The following is a 26,426-nucleotide window of genomic DNA, read 5'->3' as shown; positions in this document are numbered from 1 at the left end:
TGTTAGAGAGAGAGAGAGAGAGAGAGAGAGAAATGGATGGATGCAGGTTCCAGAATTTGCTTTACCACAATAAAGTTCCAATTTGCAAGGTTCAGTCGTCACGTTGTGGATCCCCATGGTATCATCGCAGTATTCAAGTATATCTTCCACGACGAATTTATTGTAGATTATTTTACTTGAGATTAAGGTTCCGCAATAAACATCGTCAAACAATGATTTAATGATACGTAGATTTGGAAAAGCTGCTGTATTATACGAAATGCAAATGTCAAAACTCTGTCTGTTCGTGAAGTTTCGATATACTGCTGTAAATTGTGCGTTGACCTTAGAAGAAAAATATATTAAACAATAAAAATATGACTACAATAAGTACAATAGGTTGAGAATAAGAAAATACATGTATTAATCATGTATTAACATGTATCTTTTGAATAAGCGTTAGCTATTATCATATTCTTATACGATGTAAAATGAAATATTAAGGATCGTTTTGTTTATCATGCTAGATTCCTATCATATTCATTGTTACCCCCCGCAAATACTGAAAGAAGGGGCGGCATATAAAGGTGGAATAACACACCTGGAAAAAGTCACTCGAACTAACGGTACATTATTTGATTATAATAGACATAATGATAAATAAACTGAACATATGTCAAAAAAGCGATATATTTGCAGTTTGGGGATAAAAAAAAAAATAACTTAAAAATTAAATTTAGTCATGAACAACAAAAGCCCCAAGGCTTGCGGGATTCAAACTCGGGATATACGGACATCCCGACACTTTATCCACTCGGCTTTGGAAACAGTTACATGTACAAGCTGTCGTCCGTGCAATCCTTTTCTTTAAAAAAGTGTTGTTTTGATCAGAGGTCAGTAATTGTTTATGATGATGAGCTATTCGACATTAAATAGGGTCTATTCCCTTGTCATTTTGTCCGTGTGAGTGAGTTAGAATGAGAATGATTTAATAAAGTCGAACGCACCAGAGATCATCCTTTTTTTCAACTGAAAGTAGAAACGGCATTGCATCAAAAGTCATGGATGTATACTTTAATGAATTCGCGATAATTTACACAAAAAATTTAAAAGTTTAACTTTTTCTTCGAGGTTACAACGAACACAATAAACAGACTGTATGTTGTTAAAAAAAACTTTTTTCTGGTCTTGCATCCCACTTTTTCCTTTTATCGGGAGAAACAAATTCTCTAAATTAGCTTGTTAATTGTTGCGATGACTTCTGATTACAAAATCATATTAAGAAGACTACACACTGTGATAACTGGAAAAATAATATTGAAACGCAAAATACCAAGAAATATATTAAGACAGTTATATGTATACATGTATTTAAACGAAGCAAACTTTAGTACCTTAAACGCAAACAGAGAATATGTTAACATGACTGTAGACTTGATATTCAATAGCCGGCAGTTTCCCGAGAGTGTCTCCTCTAACACTTCCTTGACGTTGTCTAATCGTGATGAGATGTTGCTACAAGTTGAAGTTACAATTTCCGCAGAAGTCCAAATAGCTGAATAGGTAACATTAACTACAGGAATACCTATATAATCAATAAAAATATCTTTTTCAAACATTAACAAAAAGTTATGAAGTTATAAAATTCTAGATCTTTTATAAAACATACCTCGTTCGGTATTTCTGTATCAATCAAAAACTCGGGTTTACTCTAGACTAAAACGTTTGATATCTGTGCGTACCTGATGATTGATTGTTGTACATTTAGATGTAATTAAGTAAATAGCTTACATAAACAAAGAGATTTCAAAACTGAAATATTTTTCAAGTTTAAACCCTCAAGAACGACATAGTTAAAAAGTGCATAAGCTAAAAAAGATGCAGCAGGACACTTAATTAATTAATCTTGGACAACGTTTTAAAATTAAACTTGTATCCTCAATTTTCTTGAATACGTGGAGAAGCAGCGGCTTAATTTTAATGAGTTTTGTTCTTTCTGTCGGTCATTTTGTTCAAACTTTAGTTCTCTACAGTTGCAGGAAATGTTTTAAAACAGATGCAAATGATTATTCTCTTTAAAAATGGATCGGACTTTTATGCTTTGCCAAATCTTTATCATCGTACAATCCGTTTGTTGTTTGATGTGCCATTATTAAGAGATCTAATACAATAACACATTTTTTACATTACCGATTTCACTTACATTTCACTTACATGGAACCATTACAAGCACCATTACAGGAATATTCAATTAATTAACGGAACTTGTCTTATGTGCTCAATTTTGAATTTCGCGTATATTAAAGTAATGATATTCAAACATTTAGTCATATCAATTTATATTGACAAATATGCAGAATTCCTTTAATTAAGGAGGAATGTTATTTTGCCTGCCTTCAGAGAGCCTAAGTAACTCTAACCTAAATGTACACTATCTGAAGATGATTTTAGACAATGCAAGTACAGACGGTTTGCTTGCAATTAAATTCGTTTTTTAGAAAAAGATTTTAAAAGATTTTTCTAAATATATTCTTATGTAAAAATTCGACTTTTCATTGAGACCCCACTCTACCCCCGATGATTATGATTTCAACAAACTTAAATCTACACTACTCAAGGAGGCTTCCACTGAACCTTCCAATTAGTTTTTAAAAGAAGATTTTAAAGGTATTTCTCAATATATTCCTATGTAAAAAATCTACCTTTATTGCCCCCCCCCCCGCCCCCGATCTTTATTTTAAAAATTTGAATCTAAAATATCTGAGGATGCTTGTACACAAGTATCAGCTTTTCTAACCCAATGGTTTTTGAGAATAGTTTTTTTAAAGCTATCAACAAATTGTTCATAGTTCTTAATTATCTCCATTTGAAAAAATGATTGGCCCTTCGTTTTAACACACATTAATTTGTTTCTTCTGAAAATGCATTTTGCTAAGTTTGATTAAAACCATCTCAGTGGTTATGGAGTTCAACATATAAAAAGTTTACAAACAGACAAACGAACATACAGACAGACGAATGCTCGGCAAAAATAATCAGAATAGCTTACTTGAGCGGAATCACGGAAAACCTACCACATGTAATTACTTCAGTTTTTAATAAGATATTTCAACTGCAAATCTTAAAAAACAAATCTTTTAACAATTTAACAGGGAAGTAAATAGATGAAATTGTTCACACTCTACAACTTACGCTTGCAGGTTGATAACATAGGCGTCAAATTTCCATTCTGACAACTGTATGACTCCTTCGTGTTGCCACTAGGAAATATGTATCCCTGGTAGCATTCAGCAATACACGTGTTATTGGTAAAGCACGACATCAAACCGTTATCTACAGCCAGGTTTACCATATTTGTTGAACAAAAATTGGCCGTTGCTGTCAACAAAATGAAATGATCTGCATGTTTCTACAGAAAAATATATACATGTGAAAGACAAAATGTTATTCTCATATCATTAGTACATTTGTGTAATGTTATAGCCTGCTTACCTGCTGTTTGGATGATAAAAAACACCGTGTAACAGGCTTTCATTCTCATTTGCGATAAAATAAAATGGCGCACGTTAAGGTGAATAATAGTCGCACAATGCCGTTCATAGTTGAAAAAAGGATATTTAAAAAATCTGAAATATTCCCCGTTTAAAAGATAAATAAACATCGTCGAAACCATGATATTGTGTCTGTGTATTATTTATCATTATACATGGTTTGTAGTTAAAAGTATGTTTAAACATGGTCAGTAAATTTCATATAGGACGAAAGAAAAGCTAATTATTCAATGAACTGCCACCATTTAAGGTAAAATAAAATTAAAAGGTGATAATATGGGTCGCGTGTGATCAAATCATATAAAACCCGAAGAGCTTTATGTAATAATTATTTGATCGCGTACCGACCATATTTATTACTTCATAACGTTCAAAGAATGATTCCCAATCATTTATATTTAATATATAATTTTCAGCAAGTGTACGATTTAAGTCATTGACACTGACACTTTATTAGGGCTTTTCGACTTTTGGTCAAAAGACCTATTGTTTTTCTTATGTTTTACTATTATTATTTTTATGACAGGGTTTTCTCTATGTTTTTTTTTTGAAAACGGAAGAGAAAAATCAATATTAAATGTTAAATTCTTACAAATATTGTACAGTTCTTCCGTGTGTCACTTTTTGGACTTCCGGCTTATATTCTTCCGATTAAAACATGCAAAATACAAAATATCAAAAGATCCCTTGTATATATTTTACTTTTTAATTATCGATTTTAGAATTCGATACTTCATGTTATGATGTACAAAATCGTAATAAAGCAAACACTTCTTTCTATCTTTTAATATTTACAAGATATTAGGCTTCAAGTTTGAGATAAAAAAGTAAAATTTGGAATGACCAAATTTTTAAAATTAGGCTTTGGAAATGTTAAAATTGTCATATTTTTTATATATTTCAAATTTTGTTTTTAACCATTGAGAACTTCCTGTTTTAGAAGTTGATAAAAATCGTATATGGGAGTTTTAATGTTAAACTAAATTCACCCGTGTCACGTTTAAAAATTAATTTAAAAAGAGTAATCTCGCTTTGCTTAAAGAATGTAGAACATAAACACTCTAGGCATACCAATTTTTCAGACGGAGAAATGAACAAAAATTTTACATATATTGAAAAAAAAGTCCTTTTGATGCTATAATCATAATTACCTTTAAAGTTCTTAAGTTATCTTTCTTTGAAATTGCATTACTTATAAGGTATTTTTAGACAGCTGATTATACATGTACTAAGGCGTTTAAGACTTTGTAAAAAAAGAAATAGATATGATTTCTCCTGACATTTTAAATAAAAAAGGAAAATGGACTGTCGAAGACAAAAAAAAAGTTCTAGTTTTCGTTCGTATACTTATGCAAACCTAGCTTGCACTTCACACTTCGTTATTTGCTTCATGTACTAACTGTATTGGACCATACGTTACAAATGTGGGGTAAAATTAACACAAAGACGCTGGGGTATGTAATTGTGTACCTGTATATATAAACTATATTATACTGCAACCTTTGTAAGAATCATATATATTACGGCCAGCCTCTATGTGACACGAAATGCATATAACTTTATTTTAATGTTTTAATAAAAGTACTCCAAAATAACGTCATTATATTTAAGGGTTAAAAATCAATTTCTATCGACTGTGTATGAAATATATATGATCACGGTACTGCAGCTGGTCGTTAAATAATTGGAGAATACCACTTTTTTTGCTTTGTCGGCAGGTATAATTTCTATCCTACGGTAGTTTCAGGGTTGAACTCCTCTTCAAAATTAAAATTCTTAATATAAAGCCTAATGTGATTTTAAACAATGGAGTACATGTATAATCATAATTATGCATAGTAATAAGGAAATTATGACCATACTCGTAATGGCATAAATTTTATGAAATAACCTACCAACTGTTATTAATCAAAAAGGATGATTCATAGCAATTTATTACCATGTGCATGTAAATATACTTAAAGTTAAAATGTATTTTCCTGTTAGCAAAGACCCCGCATACAGGCAAGTAATATGTAACATGTACGTTCAAATTATTTAGATACACATGACTATCACTTTCTACATGAAATCACATAATGAAAATATATTATTATATCAATTCATCTAATTATTGATAGTAAAGTACCGATGATGCAAGTTGATACAGTAGAATATACGAATTTCAAATATTTTATTACTTAGGTTTGATGCTGATTGTCTACAGAAATATGTCAGATTGTTAGAGTTCATAGAAGGCGAGGCTAACAAAGCGAAATCTTTCAAGCTCTTTAACAAACCATATTTTCTTTTGTAGGCAGTAACAAACCTAAGAAGTGTTTTATTTTCTCAAGGGCCAAAAGGGCCAAATATGAATAAAGAGAGAAAAATAATGAAAGAAAACGTTACTGACTCCATGTTGCCGACTATTACTTCACACTTGCCGATTATAGTAATAGAGATGCAAATTCTAATTTGGTTCTAGACGAGTGCAGAACACACGCCTTCTGCTTATTAGGAACCTGTGCACCCATGTACAATTTTTTTTCTGTGTGTTTCAGACCTAATAATTTTTTTACCGTTATGTACAATATCAACATATGACACAAATCATAAGGTGCAATGAAGCAGCCATAGTTTTGATATTTTGTGAACATACAATGACATGTACTTTCAAAGACGGTCTTCAGAACTTGAGAAAAAAAAATTAACAATTCTTGATAATATGTAAATAAGGTTATACAACATAAAAATGGACATGATTGCATTCAATTCATTCAAAACAAATAGTTACATGTACTTTTTGTAATTATTGTTATCCTCTCATATGATAAATTTACAACGACATTACAGTTTATTTACATAAGTCAACAAATAAATAAAATGAAAAAAAAACATTTATAATTTACCAAGATAATGAATAATTTAATACTGCTGCTTTGAATCCGAGTTAAATGTGGGGTTTTTTTTTAAGAACAAAATTACTTTATCATTCAGTTTATCAATACAGTTGTTGTTTTTGTTGCTTATTTATCCTTAATTCATGTTAAATTTCACTGTTGAATTGCGAAAGGAAAATTATATAACAATCATGTAATTACTGATTATTTGCAATCGGATTAAATAAACCACTATATTTTGTTTACTCTCTTCTGTTAAATATCTACAAAATGAATCTCTTGCCGCCGTTAACAGTCACATAAACAACTGAATTGTCGTTAGAACTTCCCCTTGAAGTATTCCTTGAAGTTTGATCTAGTCCCAAATCACTCCTTGGGATGTCTTTTCCCTCTTTATTCCTCACATAGTGGCTGGTTCTTTTTGGATTGTTTTCTTTTGATGTCGCTCCCTTGTACACAGTCGCATACAACGCTGTTTGCTGTGTAGGCTGGTCGTCGTAGTAGTAAAATTCAGGATCGTTTTTCTTTATGGGGTTCGCAGTGTGTGTATCTCGGTATGCTTTATTCTGTGGATGTGTATCCGTTCCGTTAGATGAGGAGGCTGTTGACGTTTGTAATCGTTCCCGACTGTACAATCGTTCCTTTGCGTCACGTCGCCTTTAAGAGAAAATCCAGCAAAATCAATGATTCTATTAATATTATTTCAAAATGAATGATAAATTACACCTTATCAATATTTAAGTTGGTTAATTTTACTGTATGAAAAAATAACAATAAAAATGATATATTTTGTATAATTATATGTTTTATATGTATATCAAGAATCAATACAGTAGCTTATTCTAATGATTATAGCAACTTTTCTATGAAACTAAGTATGATATCAAAATATGTATACAAAACGTTAACGTTCTACGGTAAAAAGAATTCATGAGAAATAAAAAGACTGATGTTTAAGGAGTATATATTTAAATTTGACATTGTAATCATGAAATAGTTTAAAAAGTATTTAGCAAATCAAAACATATTATTCATAACATGTTTAATTTTAAATCTCTATCATGTTTGCATGTGTGAACGTTGAATATGAATACATTTTGGTGTTATAAACTAAGGTATATATGCTTCCAGTTACACCACGTAGAATCAACAATGAATCATTAAGGAGAGCACCATATCTTTTGAATACTCTACCTTCTATACCATATGAAGACGAGGCAGAGAATTCCAATCAAAATGACGCCAATCACTGGTATAACAGCATATAAAACTGAAATGTAATGATGTGCTGTTAGACTGTTTTGTTCAAAAATGATTAATATCTTTTTAAAAAGTGCATAAGTATAAACATTTACTGCTCATATCATGAAGTTGTCAATCGATTTTCTATATAGAAATTTTAGTTTAGATAAGAGGCGATTAAATATTAATGAAGATATTTCAATTCAGCTGCAGTACATTAGCTCTTTTAAAACCTTCATCGAACAAAGGTTTAAATTCTTAGTCAGCAATAAAAGGTTTTTAGAAATATCAAGTTACCCATATATGTGTTTTGCATGTTTAAGATTAAAAATGCCGATTTATAAACATTATTCATAAAGCTTGAAAGAATTGTAATCAAGGGATTAAAAAATTACTGTACCATTGAAATCTGAAGTATGAATAACTTTTTTGACGTTTGAAGTAACATCTTCCTTTCCCACTGAAGATGTCCTTACAAGGATCGTTGTGCCTGTACCGACACCCGTCGTAGATTCCACTTTTTCAGTGTTTGTGAATGTCGAGAAAAATACTTTGCCAGATGATGTGCTGTAAGATGTTGATGTAGCTGTCGTTTGGGAAAACTCGGTTTGTGTAGTGCCCGATGATACCGTGCTGGACGTTGATGTACTTGATTTCACGTTGGACGTCACATGTGATGTCACAGTTGATGTAGTAACAGATGAAGCAGTTGTGGAAGTTGTTGGTGTGTCCGTGGTATAGGGTTGTGCAGGAGTAATAGTGACATCAGGATTGAAACATTGCACACTTATTGGGGAATTCTCTGTAAAATGTACAAGGCGAGGAATAATGACAATTCGTTTGTTTTAAAAAAAAATCGATATTTTACCAGATCTATACACAATATTCCGTTGAATATGTGATTGAATCATTAAAAAGTTTTTCTTGACAACATGTTAACGTGGTTCGACGTGTACTTTGATGATATGTCCTTGTCCTTTGATTTATCTTTCTTTGTCCATTTTGAGAGAATTGCCACTTTTGTAAATAGATTTTGATTCACAATTATATTATGATATTCTTAAACAGTTTAACTATAGTCTGTCCTAAGTTGTTGCTTCCATCGCATTTTGATGATTTTTAATAAAAATACACATACCTGTGAAAGAAATACAGTTGAAATCGATAAAAGGGAATATATCCAAGATATCTTCATTGAACAATTATCATTTTTCACTCATAAAAGTTCAAAGGAACGAAAACAAATTTCTTACGGAGATTTATAATGGGAGATGTTTACATCTTTTCTCCATTCAGAAGTACTCGGGATACCTCGCGCAATTTTTCAACGTTATCATCCGGCCTTATTAATGGCTGATGCAATGCTAAATTTCCGTGGACTTTCTATTATGGGATGTGTATTGAAACCTGAAGCGGTAGAGTGGGCGTTTCAACACATATAATCTGGACATTTTTCATATTAGTGGGTGAACGTAGTTTGAGCACAAAGGTATTAATGATTATCGAAATATCAAGCAAAAAGTGGTGGAGGCAAAAACTCGGGACAGAGTATAAACAGTATGTATGTAGTATGACAGTAACTTACCAAACCTCAATGAGAGATGGAAACAAAATCCCTCTGACCAGGTTTCGGATACATTCGCTAAAGAAATCACAATACTGGAACCTTGGTGGAGTATATACTCTGTATTTCCAGTGTAAGAACATTTTTTGACAGTTCGAATAATGTCTGTAGCATTTGCTATCTTAATTTGTAATCCACAGTCTTCTGGGGGTACAAGGGTACTTTCCTGTGAAATGCGAAGACTCGAAAATGACTGTGTGCTTAATATTTTAACTTCACACATACAGATGGAAACACTGGCACCAAAAGAAGGCTGGTAAGCGTCAAGTGTAATTGGAGAGTTTAATTCCAAGTACTGTTCGTTGCAAAATGAGACAACTAAAGTGATCATGAAAATTTGAATATAAAATTATTCATATGAATTCAAGTATTTGATATGTACTATTTTGTATTTGCTATTGAACACTGTTTTAAATTCATAACATGCTCATTAATAGTTTACCTGGTATTGATTTTGTACTTGCCAAATCTTTGCATTTGTTTGCTGTCGTGTTCCCAGCACCATCTTTAACACATGAAAAGTATAGACAAACATGGATAACGATAATAAACTTCAACAAGTACACAAAAAGTCGTAATTGAACAGCAATGTTACATATAATAGAAACGACGAAATAATACTCTCTTCATTATTGTGCGCAGAAACATTTTTTTGTCTTAAAAAACACTTACCAGATATAAGGAACAGCAATAGCAACATCCTTTTTCTCGAAATCGACGCCATATCCAAAAACATTACTGATCAAAACTTATCCTGATACCCGGAAGAGTTAGATTTAGGTATTGTACGTGTAGTCAACAAAAGGCAGTTCATTCCTCGTTGACGAACATTTGATACGAAAACCGTATATTGACACCTCCCAATACATGCATAATTGAACTAAACACGGTGAATTCTGGATTTTAAACACCGTCATAAAGTTGCTTTCAATTTCGAACCACTGGGAAAGATACCTGCGATAAAAATCAGTTTATCGTAAAACAAGAAACGAATTCTTTCTACTTGATTACTCCATCGATTTTTTTTCAACCCATTGATCAAAATAAAAGATGCCATTTAATAGGAAAAATTGAAACGTATTTGATAAAAACCTTTCGCATGTTTTGATCCTATTTTCTCTTTGACTGGGCTTGTCTGGGTAAATGAGAAACCAGGCAATATAAAAGTTGCTACAAGAATGTTCTATTCCTTAGCGTACATAGCCAGAACGCAGTCGACCTTGGGGTAAGTCAATAACTTATTGAAGGAATGACAACGCTGTCATTCATAGCGAAGTAGATCGTGGAGAACAAAAACAACATGCAGTCTTCAAGACATTCGATATAGTTTAATAATAAAAATATAATTTGATTACAAAAATATAAACATTGCTGCATAGATTTGGCAAATAATCTAAACAAAGAAACTGTAATGTAAATGTGTGTGTACATTGTGTTATTTCGACATTGAATTGATGCATTTTGCATTCATTTTTTATCTATTTTGCATTTTGCATTTGATAGCAATGCATGCATTATAAATAGACTTTAAATGCAATTGTAAATGCGAAATAGATGTATTAGTCACTGTCATGTATTTAAAGCTCCAATATCAATATTTAAGCATAATATATACAGCGGGTTAAAAATATATTTCTACAGGTCAGAAATCACACGACAATCCACAAACAATCATTAGGCTACTACATGTATGTCTGATCACACCGATTTATATAATATCCGGTTTCCAAAATTAACTTCCTTCTACGTTTCTTCCACACCAACAATAATTAATCATGTCCATACCATGAACTCGGTAACCCATTCACTGACCTACGGTTTTTCTTATATTTTAAAGCTGTTCAATGAAGTGCTAAAAATACACATCCATGCCATTTGGCGCTTGTTGTCTGACACCGTTATAATTAAAATTATCAATATTTCTGCTGTAATCTTTGACATTGTATCTTATAAATGGTCCTTTCGTCAAGTTCTTCGGATCTAGTCCTTCGTCTTCATACTCTATTTCAAGTTCCTCGGGACTTTTCGAAAACTCTGTCACAATGCCTGAATCATCTTCATATGCATCATATCCAAAGTTAGTTTCTCCCATTTGTGGATATTTATTGGAAGAATCCACGCTATCACTGTAAGAACTATCAGGCGGGTACTTGATTTCGCGACTCCTGGGGAAATTTGAAAAAAGCATGAATGCAACTCATTATAAAGTTCAAAAGATAACACTTAAGAATAAAAGTGATGTAAAGTTATATCTTAAATCATGCTAATTTTGCGTTAACCTTGTGTTAATTTTATCTGAATAATTAAGAAGATTGATAAGATTTCGTTGTCAAAAAAGATGTAAGAATGAGAATTCATTAAACAAATTATAATAATACAATGAACATATATTCAATTAAATACACTTGTTAAATAAATTTAAATCAATAGAAAACGTCGCCAATAATAAAAAATGTTTCATAGAGCATCATAGTTGATTATAATATTATATTTACCTCTGCCATTTGATAAATACAATTAGTAATGCTGCGAGAAGTACCACTCCTATTAAGACGGCTGGAATAATCCCATTCCCTTTTAAAATAACAAGAAAAAATATATTTATAAAGCGGGTTCTTCATGCTCGTGATACTTTTAAGTACCTACATTAAAGTCCATTTAAGCTTGATATCCGATCACAAACGATTAAACTGGACAAAAATTCGAATGAAATTGATATTGAACTACAGCAGTATTATTCTTACATGGAACTTCTGAAGTTGCTTGTCTAAAGGTGGTCTTCGCAACTGGAATTACTGTTGTTGCTTTTTGCGTAACCGAGCTAGTGCTTGTTGACGCAGTGACCCCATGAGTTGACGTTGGCGGTGAAGCTGTAGACACCGTTGTATGTTGTGTGACATTGATAGTAGAGGACTCAGTCGATACACTTATAGAAGTCATTTGAATATTATTGGTAGTTGAAGGCAGCGTTGTTGCATTAGTGGTTGTTTGTTGTTCACCACTCGCTGTGGAGGACTGAGACGTGTCAGTAGTTGTGATATCTTGTGCACCACTTTCTGTGGACGACAGTGGCGGTACAGTGGTTGTGGTGTCTTGCACACCACTTTCTGTGGAGGAGTTTGTTGTCGTAATTGTTGTAGTATCTTGTTTGACACTGGTAGAAGACATTTGAGTGGTTGTCTGTGGACTTTCAGTACTGTTGAGGAGATTAGTACTAGTACTTACTTTCTCTGTGGTGTTTGGGACAACAGACGTGATTTCTAATGTGGCGATTACCGGTGACGTCTCTGCTGTATCTATCGTTTGACTACTTGTTGTAGAGGAATTCAATAAGGATGGAGTGGAAGAGTTGACTGTTTCTTCCGTGGTAGCGATTGGAATGGACGTCGTCGACGATATACTCTGTGATAATGATGTGACAATGATAGATGTTGTGGTATCTAGTTTATCCGTTGTGGACGGCAATGTCTGACTAGTTGTTTGTTGTGTGGATGCTTCTTTAGTAGTTGTTATGGTTGTTTCAGTTGTTGATACAGATTCTGTTGTCAATAAAGAAGACAACGAGTCGCCTGTACAAGAAAGGTTCAGCGCAACATCTGTGAAGATATAATATTTTGTTTTTTGTACCATTGATTTTATATCTTTAAGATGTATAACTTGCAATATTAATACAATTCTAAAGACCCCCCCCCCCCTTAATAAATCCATAACATCGTCTTTACTATATTATGTTATGCAGTTATGCAAAAACATTTTATAATTACGGTTTTTCAGATCAGAACACGATTTGTATCAATTATCTACAAAGATAAATTTTCAAAAATAAAAACTGACAGTAATGAATGAGAGGAAGGCTTTACTAGGTGAACAATCATTTCAGATCGACGTTGTTTTCTTGTAAATTTATCTTTAAAAAAAATTATTGAAATGTCTCAGAAAAAGATGAAGCCTGTACCTGACTCAATCAGTACACAGTAGTTTGTACTTATGGCTGACTTTGGACCAGTGATGCTGATGTCCACAGAGGTATCCGTAAGATTTGAAGAGGGCAATTCCATGTCAGCCACAAAACATTGTTTTGGATGAAAATCACCATTTACCGAAAATATAAGTGTACTACCACAATCATTTCCCCCCGGATAATAGTTGTTATAATTAGAAAAGTTAAACTTAGTGGGTGTGTCACTGGTCACAGTACAAACGCAGTCTGTTGTTGTTGTGCTGGAGTCCTTGGCTCTGAATACATCCAACACCACACGAGGCCCAACAACATCGTTGTTGTAACACATCAAAGCAGCTATAATGGAAGAAATGATTTATTGTTTGATTTTTTGTCATGATCGTCATACATCAGCTAAATATAAAACCGTATCTTTGGTTACAATTGTTTACCTGGAATGGAGGCTTGCTCTGCCTCATTGTAACACGTTGAATAACCAACTACATGCACTGGATGTTCTGAAAGATTGAATGATGGTCATTAAGCGAAAATGTAACGTGTTAATATATTTAACTCTTGATTTAAATAATGTTATATTCTAAGTTGACTTTATGCACGCCTTATATTTTAGCAATTACTAGACGTTTATATTAAAAAGTGGTTTGAAAGATCTCTTTGAAAATCTGTGAACACAATCATTGAAACAATTATATAATTACATGTATAATATATAATTGTGTTCCTTTTTGTTATTATCTTTAGATATGACAAATACGAATCATGTCTGAAAACAAGGCGTATTCCATAATAAAGTAGACGTGCACCATGTTAAATAAATACGATTTTTAATGTATGCATGTACATATATATACTAGTATACAATCATGCTATGTTACATGTACTAAAAACAAATGAATGTATCTTTTTGATGGTTAACCAAAAGTATTATTACGCTGCAGTATCCGTTAAACAGCTTTTTTTATTCATTTTTTTTTTCAAAGATGGTTTGACTCGCTGGTATGAATAAAATTTATGATATATTTGAAACCCTTATCTTTTTTGGCATCAAGAAACTCTGACCTCTGTATTTAATCATAAAAAAAGAAATTAACGTAACATTCTTCTCCCAAGTCTTGTACCACTCCTTCGAAACGCTGTACGTTAACAATGCTTAACAAATCGACACGTGATACCCTACCCCTGGCACAGAGAGGTGTCCAATAACCGAGTGACAACTGGGCCAAGGAAATTAAAATAGCAATTGAAACACAAGCCTACCATCCTGTCACATATTTTGTCTTCAATTTGTGATTTATTTAAAGAAAACAAATTGACACAAATAATGAGATTCTTCTATACATGTACGTGAAGTGAAGTGAAGCGCTAAACTTTAATTAATTTTTGTTATTTAAAAAAAAGAGGATTTATGCTGAAGCTGTCCACAGGCTTACAGCGAAATATTGTTGATACAGCCAACTAGGAAGAATATAGTTTTTTTAAACTGTTTTTTCGTTTTGTAGCCCACATCTACTTACTAGTATTCATTTAATTTCCTATTTTAAAGGTACTTGTGTGAATTTTAGAAACGAAAATCAGAGTCTGTGAAATTTCATTACAGCTAATTTTCTACTTCAATTGAGGAAGTAAGTATTGAAACCACCTTAAACTGGTAAATTTAGTCTTTACATTATATTGAAGTTTACTAATGCACACAACAAAAGAATACACTGAAAAGAACACGGCATTTAGATGACAAATTCATGACACAGGAAGTAAACAGTAATGTCTGAGTTTAAGATAATGGGTGTGGTTTTGGGGGGATGATTCAACCACAACTAATTTAAAACGTAAATGAAATCTGAGACGTATAGCAGCTTGAGTTTACGTTAGCGGAGGAGTCCTATCGACCTGTTTACTGACAGAGATACAGCCGAGTCCAACAGATGGCGCGTTTATTGAATTTTGGCGTTCTGTTTTATTATTTTTCCATCCTTTAATCTGACTAAAGATTCTGTAAATATCCTACTCTCTACATCTTGCACATCACTTAAATTCATGCAATTAAGAATGTGGTTTTTTTTAACTTAGATCTATGTTCTTAATGTCCATTCTTGTTTTAATTTTATAAACAAAAAAAATCATGATAACAGTTCTCTCTTAGATGACTTAAAATAATGTTATATAATAAATGATTGTAGATGATTCCTGAAGAAGTTTAAAATTAATGATCATTTATCAAAATCTTAAAGGAAAATATTAATGTTAAACGTATACAAATACTGAACAAATTCCAGCTTGGTTTGATTATGTTTCAAAATAAAGTTCATAAAATATTTTAAAAATTCAAGCTACAAACCTATTAACGAGATTAAAACACATATCATCCAAGGAAAAAACGAAACACCTCTTGGCGGGGCCATCATTAATGAACGGTTCGAGTATCCCAGGTACACATCCTATATGGTGTCATCACGGCTCGTGCATTTTTTTACTCTGAAATACAATAGTCTACGCCCTTCGCACCCAGATTCTTGGGAAGAAAATTCCAGACATTTAATTTCCTTCAAACACTGAAATGAAAAAAAATCATAAATTTCTTCCGTGTATTTTGTGCTTGTGTTAATTTTCCTACTATTGCTTGATCATCGGAACACCTTTGTATTTTGAACCAGCGCGTGGTATATTAATATAGGTAAACATGACACATGAGGTGAAAAGTATGAGCACGTTCCGGTTGAAATTTAGCATCCAGTTAATTATACGCTGACCGCGTTGAGGATAGTCCGTGGGTTTTGTACGGTAATATTTGAACAATGGTAACATGTTTCCGCAACGGCCGAGTGATCACGAAAAATCGAATAGATGATAAAGTTAACTTTAATGTTGTTCTCTAACGCCATTACGGTATATGGCGGGGCGTTACCCCGACTCAGTGTTTAAAGAAGTAGTTTATACTTCAAACAACGCTACATTTATTCCCTAGACTCTGAAAGTAATCTTACAAAAGGTTTATATCTATCAAGGTAAGATTGTTCAGGTGATCGGTGTATGATGATGGATTTACTCTGCGAATTTAAATAAAAAATAATAATGACATATTTTTTTCTTATTTCTAGATATATCATTATTTTACTTGCCTGCAACAATTCGTCATGTCCTTGTTTTTAATGATTTTCTTGAAAACGTTTCATTTTAAATGTATCAAAATGTAATGTAAAAATGATATCAATAATAGTTTAAATTAAGATTAAGTCAATCAATTAAAAATGATTTTTCATACGACATATATTAGAATACTTCAGAATCTTTAATTATAAGAATGTTACATATGTAAGCTTAAAATTTTCGTCTTGTAAAAACAAAGCACAGGACTGACCAGTTAATATTTAAATAAATCCATGAATATTTCCATTTACAAAAATAGGTTGTTTTTTTTAATTTTCATCAGAAATTGACAGTAAATGTCCCTGACCTTATACATATAAGACAACCTGTAAAAGACACAGCAGCTGCTTTACTTATTGACTACACCTGTCCATTATCTGAATTCAGATTATACTGTCTCAAAGTAGTATCATCCTGAACGAAAACACGTTAAAAAAATTAAAGAAAATCAGACAAGATGGATTTGTTCTAGTGACGAAGATGGAGTAGGCCTATATCTCGACTGTCAGTTATTTAAGAAAAGGATGAAGCATTTTTTAATTCATTTTTCACTAGCGACCAAATACTGGAATTGTTTAAACAAATGATCTACAGAGCATGAAATTCTCTCAATTTAATTCAATGACTTCAAAGACGCGTCGAAAAATTTACGAGAATGACGTAAGCTTCAGTAAAACCAGTTATTTAAAGCATAAAAACAAAAACTTCTAAAAAAAAAATTTACATGCCATTCTAAATATATGTGTTTGCTTTAATCAACTTTATACAGTATGGACACGCATGTTACTTTTTAAAGCTCTTCGTTATGAAGCCCCCCCCCCCCCAAAAAAAAAGGGGGGGGGGGGGAGAAAAAAGACACTTTATACATATACGTGCATCATCAAAACCAAGGTCTTCTTTATGCATATGCTGGCAGCATTCCTCGGAAACGTGACATGTAAATACATGAACATACAAGTTAAATAAAAATCATTGTTTATTCAATATCACATGATACGGCAGTATACTGCAAAAAAAAAATAATAAATAGCAAATTAAATCACCGCTTGACAACCAATCTATGAAAAGAAACATTTGTAATCCCTCGTGGGATATAAACACATAATTTGAGCAAAGATAAAATTTGAACAAATCTCGTTTATTTTATTCAGTTTGTGTAGTTTCAGATTTTGTTTTCTCAAGATGTTTTTATAGAAATATTTGTACATGTAGGAAAAAAATAAATATGCCGGAGGCAAAGTTTTGCATTGATTAATACCAGTAACTCAAAATTTTACTATTCGAATTTCACCATTACAAAGTCCATGTATACGACGCTCTGACAGTTAAATGGTTTAATCTAAACATGCATTGCATGTAAATATACACAGGTAGCAAGAACAGGTAGACGCGGAAGCGAATGTTCTTTTGTGTCAGGGCCGAAATCTAGGGCATTAAAATAATGCAAATGAAAGAGGCACAGTCGACGACGACAACAAGAACAATGTCCTCCCCCCCCCCCCCCCCCCCCCCCCACCTCGAACCTATAAAGCAAATACATATGTACAACCATTGTTACATTTATAACTCGATGAACATAGGCGTCGGAACCGGGTGGGGAAGGGGGGGGGGGGGGGGCTTGTCAAGATTTCTGACAAGGTCTAGCCCCCCAACCCTTGACCACCCCCCCCCCCTCCGGACTTTTAATTTGCTTCCGACGCCACTGACGAATCATCCATTATGATTATAAATATTGTCAATTGCGATGTTATCGAACATGAAATGAAACATTTACATACTCCGTATCTGCCTATGAAAAAGACGAATTCATTATCGTATGATTGATTGTTAAATCATAATTTTATTTATATACAATGTAGGTATATATTTAAAACATAAGTTGGTTAATAGGACCGGTTCGTGTTGCAACATATTACATGTTATTAGAATCCTATATTCCCAATGATTATATACCGAGAAAGGAGGTTGGTCAACAAATTAGATGTACCAATTATAGATCTTCCTAGATTTTAAGATTAGAAATATTAAGCTATAAACTATAATTTGATTTTGAAAATTCACATAATTTACACTTTGAATCACTTCTAATAATAGTTTATAAAGAGCTGTAGATGTATTTGATTATCAATCATAATTACTCTCTATACAAAGTGTCCAATATTCAAAATGCCATGAATTGAATAGAATGAGTTTTGATAAATCGTGCGCAGTGAAGCAGTAGAAGTCATTTGACAATTTCACACATACAAGATTGAAACGATGTGTCTCCGATCCGTCTGTTTTATTAACCCGTGGAGGGATAATAAACTTGTAAGTGATACGACAAAATGTAATCGATATCATTTTATTTAATGTTATGCAAAATACCGACCCGTGTATAAACGAAACCATTTTCCGCTTGGTTAGAAACAATGCTAAAATATTCAACGAATTCTACACCTTCTCATTTAATAACGTGTTCGCATCACTTCAGTTTGTGTTGACAAGAATTTGATAACGTCTTTCAATAATTGAACGAAGGATTGGATCTATATTTTTTCTCTTAATTCAGATTTAAATGAAGATATATGTAGACAAAATAATATAATCTATTTGGAAATCGGATTATCTGACATGTAAATAAACGCTGCTACACTGACGGGAAAAGCGTGTTGATACAGCTTATTTATCAAAATATGTATAAACTTACAGGTTCATACAAGTGTTTATATCTAAACAGGTGACCGTAAAATGAAACGCATAAACATAAGCTTAATTACAGCATGTACATGTATACATGTACATATGTAGTTTATAATTAAATGTCGAAGGGCTTAGTACATGTACATAGAATCATTAGAATGCGGGTCCCTATTTGTCTGTGATAAAACTATAAATCAAATTTTGATTTTATTTTTTCAATAATTCCAACAAAGTTACATGGTCTTCAAAGGGCGTTATCGTTTGCCCTTCTTGGAACCACAGTTACGTACTTAAAGACAGGACCGACCCCCCCCCCCCCCCCTTTCATCGCCGACCCCAAATTATAGGCTCCCGGGACATTATCCCTTTTTATCTCTATAATTGATATAATAATTATTCATTACACAACATTACATAAAACAGAAATTTTGAAGAATAAAAACTATACCCGCTCTATATATAATACGCTTAAATTGTTCTTAAAAATCAATTTCTTGCAAATGGTGTACATTGTTGCGACACACAGCCGGGGTTTGCATGATAAAAAAAATGTACATGTTTCAAAAATAATACTTTTATGCACATATATTGAAAGAAAATATCGGTATATAATAAGCGATCGTTCTTTGACTTTATTGAGAGTTCATTACTGTCAGCAGGTGATCAAATCTATCTTTAGTTAGGCCCTATAAGATCATGTGTCCGACCCTAATTATCTCCAAATAAAAGCCAGCCGTGGAATGTTATTTTTATTCCTTTAATTTATCATGAAAAAGGCATTCAGAAGTTGGAGTTCTATTCGCTATTCACTATTCGAATAGCAAATAGAATTCTGTGGTCGGTTCGCTTTCAAATTACTGTAAACATGCTAATAAACGTAAATTCAAAAATCCATTCCTTTTATAAATACTACCATTAATTTTGCAGCCATACGGAAAAGCTTTGAAAGTACATTCAACTGGGACAGGATTGTTCCGTTTGTACCTTACGTTGAATTGACTCTATTTAGATATTCAACACTAACCTGATTGTATTTCTTGGCAGATGTCACCACATGCATGTAACTCGAGTATATTTCTATCAATATCCCTTGTCCGAGCTTCCTGCATCGTTTGTATTTCTAGCGCCGAACTCTAGCGCTTGTTACACGGATATTGAAATAAATCGAATGGATGTTGAAACTTGTATGTATAACACAAGGCCATTCGATTGACAAAATTGATATTTATGTAAGATTTTCCTTCTTGTCTTGTTAATGCTCATAATTTTGTGGAATATATGTACACATATTTTTGAAAAATGTAGCAAGTCTAAATCAGATAGAACATTAATTTTTCACTATTGATCTCAATTTTCAATAATAATTGATATTTAATTTAAACAAACAAAAGTTCTGTATGATATAAACTAAAACTTATGCAGAGATGTGATATTTACATGAATTATATCGTTAAACAAATGATGAAACTTATTTATTTACTGATAGTTTAATGATTAAACATTTTTAATGAATTCTACTGAGAAATAGTTTGTAGAGTTCTATATAGATACATTGAACTTATTACTAGAATGCAGACAAGATTATCGCAGGTAATATGCATTTTTTTTTACTTATTATTTTTTACCTTCTTATTCAGCAAGTTTGGTTAAAATATAGGAAGACTATGACAAAAATTGAGCACTTGACTTCACTTGATGTTATTTGATCTATAAAATGTACATTAGAAGCGTGCTCGGTCACTGCTGTTCAGATGGAAGACATGTACATGTACTATGGACGTGTTTCGTAGTTTTATTCCTCAGGTGAAATTAAGTCATTACGTGTATTAGCATTTTAACCCTAGTCACGCCTATACGACCATGTTTTAATGTACGCTGACCATGAATTTCATTTAAAGGAATACGAAGTCTAGTAAAACGATTGGCAAGATAAAACAAGGTGAAGATGTGAAATGAACAGTGTATTATGTATTTGAAAGGTGTGGAAAATCTTCAATTTAATCACATGCTCGGTTCCTTGAAGTACAATGTTCAGGAGACAATTCGTTGATAAACCTCATATGCAAATAAATATATCTTACTTAATACAAACAAAATCACCTTCAGACAAAGAGCTAATACAATGTCTGATTAAAAGAGTAAACAAAATTTATTTAAAGTCAGACTGTTTAGGCTACTTCAATTAATTGCTCTTTGCTAAAAATCTTCCTGATTATTTTTATAACACATATACATTGTAACCTGCCTTAGAGCAATTATTAAAAGGCCCCTTACGAGCGTGTTAGAGTGGAGCCCGGTTTTACAGTATTATTTAAATCAACATTTTTTCTAAATCGGAATTTGTGTTAGGAGGCTACATTCTGTAGAGCCAATAACTCTAAAAATTCTAGGTAACCGTTAACAGATACATGTAGGTCAAAGATAATGTAAAGAATGTCAGTAACAAACAATGCATACTGAGTACAAATTGATTAGCAACATTTGGAAAAGCAATTTATCCCCCTATTTACCCAAACTGTACTCTGAAAAAGCAGTGTTGCGGTATTTATTTTCGTTTTGATAGAGATTGAAGCGCAGGGTTAATTATAATGAAATGCAAATGTTTATTTGTCCTTTATGGATCGAAATGACCCAGTCAATGTATCTAATATCATATTACGATAAGAAGAAGTTCGTGATGCTCCAGGAAAAGTTCCGGCACAAACACACCAAAAAATGCTCGGGATTTACAACGAAAATAACAATGTTTTTAAAAAATTGAAATTAAAAATAATGTAAGCACGTGCTCACAGTGCTTCAAAGTAGCTACACCTGAATGCTGATAATGAAGTCGTCAGTTTTCGTACGTGAAGTCTCGGGAATATGGCAAGTTCACATTGCTGCTGTTTGTATTCTTGATCGTATTTTTGCGATTGTTCCTTGAAAAATAAATTGCAATTCAATATTTGCGAAAGATGGCAAATTAAGTAAGATACAAATGTTTGCGAAAGAGCTAAATATTTTTTAACTATAAATTGCAAATAATGCAACAATGACTGCAGCATATACGGATTATCAATCAATTCATCACAAAATTGATCATCAATTATTTTTTACTTATTGTAAAGAAAATCAACCAGTTTTTTCGATCAATCAAGCACCGGTCACTTACCTATAATTGTAACAGACAGCCATGGCGATAGAAAATGTAAGAATTATCAACCCTCCTATCGCTGGAATCGTATACTTCCCTGCAAAAAAAACAACAACAAAAAACAAACCATATGTTGTTGATAATGATGTCATTGTATAGCATAGTAACCCGAAGCTAATTTCAATCATAATAACTTAAAACTTGAATGTTGGTGTAGTTTATACTAAGTGGTAAATACGAAAACCACATTTTACAGGAATATGGACAAATATCCAATCTATACCACAACATCGTTTACAATAAAATAAATACACTTAGAATCACGATATGCTATAAAATGAAAATTAATCATTATTGGTTAATGGAATACACAACAAACCGTTTGTTCTTACATGATGATGATGTTAAGGTAGGTGATTGAGATTTGACAGTTGTTATCGTAGGAATGTATGTGGATGGAACTTGTATTGATGACATAGATACTGTTGATGTCTCTCTTGATGTCCATATTTCTGGGGAATCCAACGTTGATGTGGTAGTTAAATATTGTTTTGATGTTTTTGGTGATGTTTTGGAAAGCTCTGCCCGCGTAGAGTCCCGTGATTCAGTACTGGACGTTGCTGTCACCACGCCTGATTTCTCGTTTGACGTCACGCTTACGTATGTCACGGTTGATGAGTCGGTGTTTGTAGTCGATGGAAAGAACGATGTGTTTGTTACTGCTGAAAGAGTGGTGGAAGTTGTTGATGTGCCGGTGTCCGTGGTATAGGGTTGTGAAGGGACGATGGTGACCCCAGGATTAAAACACTGCACACTTATGGGGGAGTCCTCTGTCAAGGTACACAGTATAGAAAGAGCCAATTTGTTTTGATGACAAATACATCGAAATCTTACAAAAACCATAATTTTCTAAATTGATAATTTTTTTCTTCTTTATGGCCTATGTCTGTCAACGACTTCGTTATGTGCATGTGGTTTGCTTTAGTTTTTCGTATTTTTACATGCACAAAACAGAAATACCATAGCAGATCATAATTTGTTCTTTGTTTAAGATATCATTGAAAAAATTAATAAAACTATTGTTTAGGCCAATGTACTTACCAAACCTAATCGAGAGATGGAAACAAAATCCTTCCCGCCAGTTTTCAGACATTTTAGCTAGAGAAATAACAATACTGGAACCTTGATAGAGTATATACTCTGTATCTCCAATGTAAGAGCATTGAACAGTTCGGATAGCTCCTGTATCATTTGCTATCTCTATTTGTAATCCACAGTCTGCTGTAGGTATAAGGGTACTTTCTTGTGAAACGCGAAGACTCGAAAAGGTCTGTGTGCTCAATATTTTAACCTCACACATACAAAAGGAAGCACTGGTACTAAAAGAAGGCTGGTATGCATCAAGTGTAATTGGGGAGATTGTTTTAATGTACTGCTCGTTGCAAACTGAGACAACTAAAGTGAACATAAAAAAATGGATAATAAACTATTCATATGAATAACAAGTATTTTATATGAACCAGTATTTGATAATTGATTCTTTATTAAATTTATAACATTCTCATTAATCGTTTACCTGGTATTGATTTTTTACTGGCCAAATCTTTGCATTTGTTTACCGTGTTTCCAGCGACAACTATCACAAAAAGTATAAAGTAACAAGAATACGATACATAAATTTCAAATATTATACAAATAGTTGAACATGAACAAAAAAGTCATACATTGTGAAATATAGACACATATGTTAGAAACAACGAAAAAATACCTAGTTCTGTCTTATTGAGGAGCGTATGTCACAGTTGATATTTATTTTAGATTTCTTTTCTTTATTTAATATTCATCAGCATTGCTGATAGAACGTAATGCTGTATGTTTGAATGAGTGCATGTGTGAATGTTTTGATTAGCCACGTGGTTTTTTCTAATTTTAGCATTCAGTGATCAGGTTCAGTGACCAGGTTCAGGTATAAACGTCTCATTGACCAATGGCAGCTGACTTTTAAGTCATTAATATGCATGTGTTACTAACTTTGTTGACTATATAAGCGCAAGTCCCGCCTAGTACCCGAAGATTCAACTCTTTACGGCGTTAGTTTCCTGTGCCATTGTATTCCTTATCTTCAAAGATTCAGTATTCTTATTTATTATTCAAATTCCTGGATACCTGGTAAGACTTCTGTTCAATATATTATCGTAACTTAATGTTTATTAATTATTGTCAATTTATGTGATACTGCCGGTAAATTATTATAATTGGGAAAACCATTGTGTTTGTAATATAGTCAAATATGTAGTAATTGGCTTTTGTCATCTTATGAGTGTCGTGTGTGTGTGTGTGTGTGTGTGTGTGTGTGTGTGTGTGTGTGTGTGTGTGTGTGTGTGCGTTGTGTTTTGAACGTGTTTTCTGTGTCTTCTAGGTTTCTTTTCTTTAAAAATTGTATACAAGCATAGGTTTCACAACCCTGTGACACATAACGTTGTATCTTAAAAACACTTACCAGAAAAAAGGAACAACAATAGCAACACCTTTTCTCTCGAAATGGACGTCATATCCAAATTAAGTCTCATCAAATTGCGTCGTGTCCTTATACTTGGCAAAAGGCAGCCCATTCCTCATTGACGAACATTTGATACGAAAACTGTATATTGACACCTCCCAATACATGCATAATTGAACTAATTACAGTGAATTCTGGATTTAAAACACCACCATAAAGTTGCTTTCAGTTTAGAATCACTCCGAATAATACATGTGATATATATATCAGAATATTTTAAAACAAGAAACGAAACAAATCATTTCAACTTGAGTTCTCCATTAATACTCTTCATTTACCCATTAATAAAAATAAAAAATGCCTTTTTAAAGTAAAAATTAAAATGTACTATATAAAACATTTTGCATTTTCGATCCTAATTTCCCTTTAACTTGATTTGTCTTTGTAAATATCAAACCAGGCGGAAAACAAGTTGCTACGTGAAAATTATAGCCAACAAAAAAACGACCTTGGGTGCAGTCACGAACTGAAATGAAGAATCGGCAACGTTGTCATTCATATCGGGTAAATTACATGCAGTCAATCAAGAAAAATCATATTATTCAATGAACATTTTTTTAATTACACAAATATAAACCTTGTTGTACAGATTTGATGAATTAGTTTCAAGTATCTTAAGAAACTCCAATACACATGATAAAATAAATGCTGTAAACTGTTCATACAATTCATTTGATATACGTATCTTTTTACGTTCATTTTGCTCATGCCTGACTTACAATGTAGCGATATGTACATCATGGATAAAATTTCAAATGCAGGCGTAACTACAAACATTTTGTAACAGCTGAAGTAGAATAATTTATCATATTTAAAGCACCATTTTTAATTACAAGCAAATCATATATGCAAGGAGTTAAAAATATCTTATTTCTACTTCATATACATTATTTTCATCGGCAACTCAATCCAATCCAAAAACTGAGCGAAATTCAACCAAATCGAAAGTGTGATATTTAGCCAATATAAGGCCAAGGTCTCGGGTTGCAACTAGATATCAAGGTCAATGCATCGTTCTGAATTAGTGGAAATCGGTCACTCCTCCGACAAGATTAATAAATGAGCGCTTATTTCATATAGGAAATACATTAAACTGGGTGAAAACTTAGAAGTTTTGTTAAGTGTATATAAGTTTTATATCAGATTGAATACACACACAAAAATCTTTTAGACAGACAATTTTTAAAGCAAAAAAAAAAAAAAATTAAAATCATACAATATAAACATACAATCGGACCATTTGACTACTTTGAGTTGTCCTTCTTTTATTACTTATTCAATTTTACATGAAACCTTCTAATTGTTTAAGACTACCTACACGCAGATGTAAGAACCCAGTTGTACTCATTCTGTTATAAAAATCGACATACATTGTATTTCAAAAATGTTTTGTTAGACGGCCAACACCTTCAAGAGCTCTAGGCAACTGTGAACAGATAAATGCAACACTAAGATAGTGTTTGGAATTTCAGTAACAATTAAACATGCGTCGAAATGAGCAACATTTGGAAAAACAGGTTTGTTTCATATGGACATAGTGTTTTGTTTTTTAAATAAGATTTTTGAAAGTTGATTATCGATAAAAGATTCATAGTAATCTGAAAAATGTCAAGGTAGAGAAGTGATAATAAAAAATGGACAGAAAAAAATTATTACAGTAACTTAGTGACA

At 32.5% G+C, this 26,426-nt stretch overlaps 2 protein-coding genes and 2 long non-coding RNA genes across 4 annotated transcripts; all 4 read right to left on the bottom strand.

The window, feature by feature from the left end:
• Window positions 1-70: 70 nt before the first annotated feature.
• Window positions 71-3,574, bottom strand: LOC117691278 (uncharacterized). Its single transcript, XR_010709784.1, has 4 exons — window positions 3,472-3,574; window positions 3,172-3,357; window positions 1,374-1,564; window positions 71-324 (listed from the first exon to the last, which is right to left on the bottom strand). It is a non-coding gene; the product is annotated as an uncharacterized lncRNA (long non-coding RNA).
• A 1,821-nt stretch (window positions 3,575-5,395) lies between these two features.
• On the bottom strand, window positions 5,396-10,620 carry LOC105344479 (uncharacterized). The gene is made up of 7 exons (XM_066071175.1): window positions 10,368-10,620; window positions 9,948-10,229; window positions 9,718-9,780; window positions 9,237-9,593; window positions 8,052-8,453; window positions 7,604-7,679; window positions 5,396-7,066 (listed from the first exon to the last, which is right to left on the bottom strand). Exons 2-7 carry the CDS (start codon window positions 10,009-10,011, stop codon window positions 6,673-6,675), a joined length of 1,356 nt encoding a protein of 451 aa, XP_065927247.1. The 5' UTR covers window positions 10,012-10,229; window positions 10,368-10,620; the 3' UTR covers window positions 5,396-6,672.
• Window positions 10,621-10,762: 142 nt separating this feature from the next.
• LOC105344481 (uncharacterized) lies at window positions 10,763-16,173 on the bottom strand. Its single transcript, XM_011452262.4, has 6 exons — window positions 15,572-16,173; window positions 13,668-13,733; window positions 13,231-13,572; window positions 12,020-12,871; window positions 11,771-11,849; window positions 10,763-11,440 (listed from the first exon to the last, which is right to left on the bottom strand). The coding sequence occupies exons 1-6, from the start codon at window positions 15,636-15,638 to the stop codon at window positions 11,128-11,130; spliced, it is 1,719 nt and encodes a 572-aa protein (XP_011450564.4). The 5' UTR covers window positions 15,639-16,173; the 3' UTR covers window positions 10,763-11,127.
• A 4,319-nt stretch (window positions 16,174-20,492) lies between these two features.
• On the bottom strand, window positions 20,493-23,650 carry LOC136271810 (uncharacterized). Its single transcript, XR_010709804.1, has 4 exons — window positions 23,297-23,650; window positions 22,588-23,025; window positions 22,214-22,292; window positions 20,493-21,980 (listed from the first exon to the last, which is right to left on the bottom strand). It is a non-coding gene; the product is annotated as an uncharacterized lncRNA (long non-coding RNA).
• Window positions 23,651-26,426: the final 2,776 nt, after the last annotated feature.

The sequence above is a fragment of the Magallana gigas genome, chromosome 9 (assembly GCF_963853765.1).
Source record: "Magallana gigas chromosome 9, xbMagGiga1.1, whole genome shotgun sequence".
NCBI lineage: Eukaryota > Metazoa > Mollusca > Bivalvia > Ostreida > Ostreidae > Magallana > Magallana gigas.
Note: the sequence above shows the minus strand (reverse complement) of the source record. Positions and strands in the feature narration are given on the sequence as shown.